General features: G+C 43.2%; 1 protein-coding gene across 1 annotated transcript; it reads left to right on the top strand.

Moving 5' to 3' along the window:
- The first annotated feature begins 6,348 nt into the window (after nucleotides 1-6,348).
- LOC127754481 (UDP-glycosyltransferase 75C1-like) lies at nucleotides 6,349-8,506 on the top strand. Its single transcript, XM_052280031.1, has one exon. The coding sequence runs from the start codon at nucleotides 6,438-6,440 to the stop codon at nucleotides 7,884-7,886; it is 1,449 nt and encodes a 482-aa protein (XP_052135991.1). The 5' UTR covers nucleotides 6,349-6,437; the 3' UTR covers nucleotides 7,887-8,506.
- The last annotated feature ends 200 nt before the right edge of the window (nucleotides 8,507-8,706 follow it).

Here is an 8,706-nt window from a genome sequence, read left to right as displayed (position 1 = left end):
TAACAGAATAAAAAAAGGAGGATGCTTTGCTTCTATAGTTTTCAGCCTGCACCTATGTTACTTATGCAACATTAAAAGGCTAATGTAAGTACAATAACTGAACAGCAGAACTTGCAAATCAGAATTTTTTTTTTCTAGTACCGAATGTACCGGCTGCCAGGATTTTCCTTTCCTGGATATTATATTTATGGCACATGGTTACATACTTACATGTCCATTCATATTAATCATAACTAGCCAACAAACCAAGACAACCCTAATACCCTATACTAACTCAGGTCCCAACAGATTCTCAAATTACACCCTAATTAACCTGCCAATCTCGATATTCTAATGCATTCAAACAAGAAACAAATGGTATGCATTGGATAATGCACTAAATTACTGGATTAGGAAATCTCTAAATAGAGGCTGGGAGGGGGGAGGCATCACACGGTGTTGAGCATATCCTCACAAATTTCTAAAGCCACAAAGCTAAAACCTGACCAATAGTTGACAAAAGATAACAAGAGGGGAAATTGGGGACACCAGTGAATACAACACAATTTGCCAGAGGTCATTACAAACATGAAACATCATAAAATAATCTAAACCCATTTTGTAACAGTACCAGCAAATATCTACTCATCAATGTCTAGTTGATTGACCCATAGCTTATATTGGAACCAAAGAATGTAGAATTACAAGAGCGCGCATTTAATCCTCCTAATTGCCTCGCCAGTAATCAGTCAGCATGCGAGAGTTCATCATATCCCTCTATTCTGCAAATGATGAGGACACGAATGACTACAATACCAGAAAGAAGCATCCTAATCAATCGGCCAGAGCTACAGCATATGCAAGCACAGACTGAACTAAATAGCGGAACAGAAGTTGCTATCAGAGTATTAGTACACGACTTGATACCCAAATAAAGCCCGCCCAATTCATGATTCCTAGACAAAAATTAAGCGTACCTAGTCCTCAATTCCAAGTACGAACGAAGCGTTTCTCAATCCACAGCACGATTTGATCAACCAAGAGCCTAGCATCAAAAAAGAAAGGGCCTAACAAGAACTGCAAAACAGAAATTACCAGAGGCGCGGCGTCTAGTTGTAGTAGAGCTCGAGGCCCATCCCGTCGTGGATCTCGTAGTCCTTGAGGATGATGTGGTCCTTGTAGATGTTGTACCACTTCTGGATGCGGATCTTCTCGGGCCTCGTCCCGGTCTGCGCCGCCACCAGCTTCTTGAGGTCGCCGATGGTGTCGTCCTCGTTGCACTTCACCCGCACCTTCTTCCCCAGCCGGTCGTTCAGCACCACCTCGATCATCTTCCCCTCCTCCCGAAGATCGCACAAACCCTAGCTCCTGATCACAGCGAGACTTGGAGTTGGAAGCGGCAAGGGAAGGGAAGGGAGAGGAGGGTATCGTGTGGCCCAGCCTCTCCGTCTGCAGTTCGCCTTGCTCCTCTCGGTGGAGAGCAGAAGAATCGAGAAGGATTGTGGTGGCCGATGGGCTATGGGCCTCGTCTCTTTGATGGGCTGTACTCCAGTAGACAGTTCCCCGGTTTTTTCAGGATTTTTTTTCAAGTTTTAATTTTATTTATTAAAATATTTACAAAATATTTTTCTCAAAGTTTTATAAATTTACACCCCTAACGCTCTCTCTTCCAAACAGGTTTTTTTTTTTTTATGACGGGCACATATTCATTGGTGCGTTGTAACGTCATAGAAAGGTTTAGGGGTGTAGATTTGTAAAACTTTGAAACCAAAATTTATTTTTTAAATTTCAATAAATAAAATTTCAAATTTAAAAAATCATTTCTAAACTGTACATGAATAGAAACGAAAGAAGAAAGAGCCTCACTCCAATGCTTTCTATTTGCAGTAGAAAGTAATCTGAGCCATTGATCGTATTTAATCGTAGGGTTGAGATCTAGTTCTACTACCACTTGACTTAGTGGTAGTAGAAACGTGGTGGGTATACTTGTCCAGAGATAATAATTCATGTAGGAGTATTATCGTAATTTATCATTATTCTAATCGACGCCATTGACTCCCGTCCACCTCCTCAGTCGCCCGTTTCCCTCCATCCCTGTCATCGTCGCCATCCCATCTCCCTCGCCGAGCAGGCGCCGGCCATGGGCTGCGGCGACCTCATCCCGCCACCCGTTGTGCCACAGCAGATAGCCGTGGACGACTCGGTGGCATATATGGGCGCCATCATGGTGCCCGTGCAGGAGCAGGACAAACAGTTGGTGGTCGACCTCGTCTCCACGGCGGTGGACCAGCTCGCCAGGATGTGCAGCGCCGGCGAGCCGCTGCACCGGCAGCGTGGCACGGAGATGATGGCCGTGGAGGAGCACGCGCGGATGTTCAGATGTGAAATACTGATGGCATCCATGAATTATCAAGGGACAGCAATGTGGGGGCTTTTAACTATTTGCCACTTTTAGATTTGGCAAATAACTATTTGCCACCCCTATCTCAATGGCATGTGGGTCCACATGTGTCTACATGTCCAGTGGCAAAAAGTTAATTGCCACATCTAAATGTGGCAAATGGTTAAATATCTCCTTTGGTTTGGCTTGGTGTGTGTTTCCTGCTACAAGAAATACCGCACCTTATATTAATCTCGTTTGGGCATTTCGGATGCCCACAAATGTACTACCTAACACAAAGTACAAATTCAGAGAAAATATGGACAGATTTTGTGCACACTCATGCAGTCTTTGTGCGTTCCTCCTGGCAAACGCTGTAAACTTACCAAAATTATTCTAGAGAGAAGGACAAATAAGACTATATTTTTGGCAATAACCAGGGGAAAGCCTGGAAGCTTTCATGGACACTGATGTCACAAACTGCACACTTTGTTGCTAATCAGAGATGCTGTACTGTTAGCAATCAGAGTTGGCTGCATTTTCAGTCACGTGATATTTTGACAGCAAATATTTGATCATTGCACACACCCGCAAGCCATCAAGACGATCAAACGGGAAATATCAGGTAGACACTATTAAATCGCAAAACCACGAAACTATGGATCACCAAAAAGATGCAAAAGATTAGCCCTAATCGCACCGTGATTAAGCAGCTGTCTGCGACTTCACCAGTCTCACTTTGCATAGTATTACTGTTGAAGCATCTAGGCTTCCGGTGTTAATTTTGGTAATTAATGACAAGCGCTAATTATGGACTAACCGTTGTCTTTGAGCTATATATTTTGTGTTAGTACCACGTCATATGTGCGCATGGATGAATTATCGAAGGATTAAAATTGACGGCGCAAAGCGAAGGGAAAGAAGACGGTAAAACTAGTGCTTTAATTTTTAAATTGATCGAGGTGAAGGGCGATCAAATTTGCTAGTTTATTTTTTAGCTTTGCCGTACTATTAAGAGGGGCAATGACCTAGCAAAGAGATGATTTTAATTGCCACATTAGGTCATTATGCATTTAGACTTGTGCTCACATTTTCATCACACACACATATGTATTCACTGTGATCAGCCTGACTAGGGGCGGTCAGACCGGCCACATAGTGGCGGTCTGACCGGCGGCCCTGGCCGGTCTGACCGGCCAGACAGTGGCGGTCTGACCAGTGTGTTAGGCTGGTCTAACCGGTGTGTTAGGCTGGTCTGACCGGTGACACTTATGCGGTCAGACCGGCCTCCTGGAGGCCGGAATGGTGTTGCTTGGGGTAGCCGTTATAGAGCCGACGGAGCCGTATTCGGTCAGACCGAGCTGAGGACGGTCTGACCGAGCCGAGGCCGGTCTGACCGGCCACTCAACGTCGGTCTGACCGGCCAGGCCGATGGGGCCCTCTGACAGGGATACAACGGTTGCAGAGTAGCACGGTCTGACCGGCCACATACCTCCGATCAGACCGGCAGAGCACTGAGTTGGGGGATTTCGCCCCCAACGGCTAGTTTTGGTTGGTGGGAGTATAAATACTCCCCCTCCAGCAGCAAGGGGGCTCTCTTGGCACCCAATTCAATTGCATAACACCCTTTGCACCTCTCTCACACACATTTGAGCTTAGTGTTCATCCATTGTAGTGGTTGAGGTTGTTCTAGCCAAGAGTCAAGTGCATTTTCTTCCATTGTAGAGCTAGTGTGGCACTTGATCATCTCCGACCCGGGTCATCGCTTGTTACTCTTGGAGGTTGCCGCCTCCTAGACGGCTTGTGGAGGTGTTGCCCAGTGACCTCTCCGAGAAGATTGTGGAGGAGGCCCGGTGCCGGTTTGTGAGTGGCTTAGTTAGACTTGTCCCTCACCGAGCCTAGCAACTTAGGTTAGTTTTGATTAGGTATCATTTAATTTTAAATCGCCTATTCACCTCTCTCTAGTCGACATCTCGATCCTACAACTGTCTGGTCCAAAGATAGAGTATAAAGCTAACTAGCTAAGGTTGTTCCTGACAATCAAACTTGTTCCTGACATTACACTATCTCACCTTTCCGTCACTAAGGTGACAAACTAAAGCTATATCGTCTCTCAAAATATCGTTCAGATGGTCTTCCAGCATCCTTTTGTAGCATTCATCCAAAAGATCGTTCTTGTTGAGATCAATCGCAGGCTGTACAGTGAAATCAGATTAGAAACATAAGCATCTGTCTGAACAGAGAAATCAGGCAGCCCACTAGTATGCTTTCCTAAGACTATATTCCTCAATTACCAAATCAAACACGTCTGCAAATTGAGGATTTCGCCGCGCCGAGCCGCTGGCAGCGCCGCCGGCCGCGCCGCCAGTGATTTTTGCCGCGCCGCTGCCTTATAAAATTAACGGTCGAGATTAATTCTACTTGTAGTAGAATACTTTAAGTAGAGAGCACCGGAGCGTAACTCAAGAAGAAAAGATAGGTCATGTTTAGATCCCACCTCAAAATTTTTCACCCTGTCACATCGAACGTTTGAACACCTACATGAAGTACTAAATATAGGCTAAAAAAATAACTAATTGCACATATTGCGACTAATTTGCGAGACGAATCTTTTAAGACTAATTGCTCCATGATTTGACAATGTGGTGCTACAGTAAAAATTTGCTAATGACGGATTAATTAGTCTTAATAAATTCGTCTCGTGGTTTACTAACGGATTCTGTAATTAGTTTTCTATTAGTACCCGAATACCTCATGCGACACCCTATATAATACCTAATGTGATACACCAAAACTTTACGCCCCTGGATCTAAACACCCCCATACTGCTCGAATGAGGGACTGTTTAGTTCCCAAAAACTTTTCCCAAAAACATCACATCGAATCTTTGACACATGTATGAAGCATTAAATATAGATAAAAAGAAAAACTAATTGCACAGTTTGCATGTAAATCGCGAAACGAATATTTTGAGCCTAATTAGTCCATGATTCGCCATAAATGCTATAGTAACCCATATGTGCTAATGACAGATTAAGTAGGCTCAAAAGATCCGTCTCGCGGTTTCTAGACGAGTTATGAAATTAGTTTTTTCATTCGTGTCCGAAAACCCTTTCCGACATCCGGTTAAATGTTCGATGTGACGCCCAAAATTTTTTATTTCACCAACTAAACGGGCCTGATTGGATTGACACTTGTTCTGAATATTTTATGCTGCATTTGTGATTTGAGCAGTCGTTCAGATTTTGCAACTGCAAGAAGATCCATATAGTAATGCACAAAACGATAGGTAGCTGGTCCTTTTTACACTTCTCTTTTTTTACTCTTCTCCTTTCTTGATTAGCTTGTCTTTTACTCATGTATTACAGCTAGCCCCATTAATGTGACAACAAAGACAGCATGAAACAAGAAACCTATCACAATGGCTTATATATTTTCTCCGTCTTAAAATATAAACATTTTTAGCATAGTGACAAGTCAAACAACTTTAACTTTAACTATTATTAATAGCAAAAGAATAAAAAAACCAATTATGTAAAATTCATGTTACTAGATTTATCATTAAACAAACAATCATAATATGTAACTCTTTTTATTTAAACATATTTTTTTATAGATATTTTTGGTAAAAGTAAAAAAAACAGTTATATTTTAGAACGGATGGAGTATTTTTTTGGTGATAGAACGTGAGTACATATACGTCAGTGCTAACATCATGCATTCCATTATTGCTCTCTGCAATAAGCTCAGAAAATCTACTTTGCAAATCTAATCAGACAACTGACAAAATTAAATTTCAAGTGGACTAATGACAACAACAGGTGATATTGAAAGATACTTGATAATTATCTACCTAGATACTTAAAAAAAACATATGCGCGTGCTTCCTGAAATTAATTAACCATTGGCAACTAAAACCATATGCGCGTGCTTCCTAAAACCATTGGCAACTAGTCTATGGAGTGTGTATATATACAGAACTTATGGACATTAGACAATCCCGATCACCCACAATCTTTGCAACAATCATCTCTGAAACACGTACAAATTGAACAGCTAGCCTCCAAATCCTCCCTCCATGGCCAACGCAGCCAACCAACACACCTGCGATGGCCCTCAACCGTCACCACCAACGCACTTCCTTATTGTAGCCTACGGCATCCAAAGCCACATCAACCCTGCACAAAACCTTGCCCACCGTCTCGCTCGCATTGACGCCTCCTCAGTCATGTGCACTCTCTCCATCCACGCTTCTGCTCACCGCCGCATGTTCTCGTCGCTCATCACCTCCCCTGACGAGGAGACCACCGACGGTATTATCTCCTATGTTCCTTTCTCTGACGGCTTTGACGACATATCCAAACTGAGCATACTTTCCGGCGACGAGAGGGAACGCAGCCGCCGCACAAGCTTTGAGAGTCTCTCAACGATTGTCTCTCGGCTCGCCGCTCGTGGTCGGCCTGTCACATGCATCGTGTGCACCATGGCGATGCCTCCGGTGCTCGATGTCGCACGAAAGAATGGCATCCCGCTAGTCGTGTTCTGGAACCAGCCGGCCACCGTGCTTGCAGCTTACTATCACTACTACCACGGCTACAGAGAGCTCTTTGCATCACATGCCTCTGACCCATCGTATGAAGTGGTCTTACCTGGAATGCAACCTCTTTGCATCCGTAGCTTACCATCCTTCCTTGTTGATGTGACAAACGACAAGCTGTCCAGTTTTGTTGTTGAAGGCTTGCAAGAGTTGTTTGAGTTCATGGATAGAGAGAAGCCAAAGGTTCTTGTGAACACATTGAATGTTTTGGAGGCTGCCACGCTCACAGCCGTGCAGCCGTACTTCCAAGAGGTGTTTACCATTGGCCACTTAGTGGCTGGGTCAGCCAAAGAAAGAATCCACATGTTCCAGCGGGATAAGAAGAACTACATGGAGTGGCTTGATACACATTCAGAGAGGTCTGTTGTTTACATATCATTTGGGAGCATACTCACATATAGCAAGCGACAGGTAGACGAGATATTACACGGCATGCAGGAGTGTGAGTGGCCATTTTTGTGGGTGGTGCGTAAGGATGGGCGTGAAGAAGATTTGAGCTATTTGGTGGATAACATTGATGACCATCACAATGGGATGGTGATCGAATGGTGTGACCAACTAGATGTGTTGTCCCATCCCTCCGTGGGATGCTTTGTCACACAATGCGGGTGGAACTCGACTTTAGAAGCCTTGGAACTTGGTGTGCCCATGGTTGCTGTGCCGAATTGGTCAGACCAGCCTACAATTGCATATCTTGTGGAGAAGGAATGGATGGTTGGCACTAGAGTGTATCGCAATGACGAAGGAGTAATAGTGGGGACAGAGTTGGCAAAGAGTGTCAAGATTGTCATGGGAGACAATGAGGTAGCAACAAAGATAAGAGAGAGAGTAAATTCTTTCAAACATAAGATCCATGAGGAGGCAATAAGAGGTGAAACAGGTCAGAGGAGTCTCCAAATATTTGCCAAGACAATAATAGAATCAGATTAATGAAGTGAAACTAATTTCGAAACCTATGGAAATTAATGCTGTGAAAATATCAAATTAAGTTGTCTTTTGCTCTTAATGAATTTGTAGAAAGTTAGAATATATTAATCTTAATGAATTGTCAACATGTCTATATAGAAGTAATACATAGTCTTTCTTTTTCCAATAAATTAAATATAGTAGGACAATAGCTTTGTCTCTTTTGTTTTTTCACATGACTATACGAGTACCTATGATTATTGGTTGCTTGGGCAGTAAGTGTGCCTATGATTTCTATGCCGAATTGGTAAAAAAAAAAACACCGTCCAATTGTTACTCATTGTCATTTGTCGTCGGTCCTAGAGGCGTCACTTGAAGGTCTACTTCCTATCAAACTTTTTCTTCAAAGGGATTGTCCTCTTGCAGCAGGGATAGCAAGGTAGAGCAGATCCACTATTATCTCTTAGACATCTCCCCCTCCAATCCAAAGACGTGGATGGAGTTGAGTGCATATGAGACATGGTGTTTGTATTGTAGATGTATGACGTGGCCTTTTCTTTTCTAATTATAGCCTAGCAGGTTATATAGTGCTACAATGTAATTTGTATTCTTGCCATATCAATATGAATATAATCTTCGCGGTGTCTTTCACGAGTGTTTTTTTAGGAAAAATACAAGTCGTATATTTTCTTAACGTTAGAAATGGACATGAGTATACCGGACATGACATAGTGTCTCAGAATCGGTACCATTAGGCCTAGTTTCAGCTTCTGCCGCCGCCGCCGCTCTAGCCCCCGCCTGTCGTATAAGTCGTATATTTTCTTAAGGTTAGAAATGCCTATCA

The sequence above is a fragment of the Oryza glaberrima genome, chromosome 11 (assembly GCF_000147395.1).
Source record: "Oryza glaberrima chromosome 11, OglaRS2, whole genome shotgun sequence".
Lineage (NCBI taxonomy): Eukaryota > Viridiplantae > Streptophyta > Magnoliopsida > Poales > Poaceae > Oryza > Oryza glaberrima.
The sequence above is the reverse complement of the archived record's forward strand: the minus strand, read 5'-3'. Positions and strand labels throughout refer to the sequence as shown.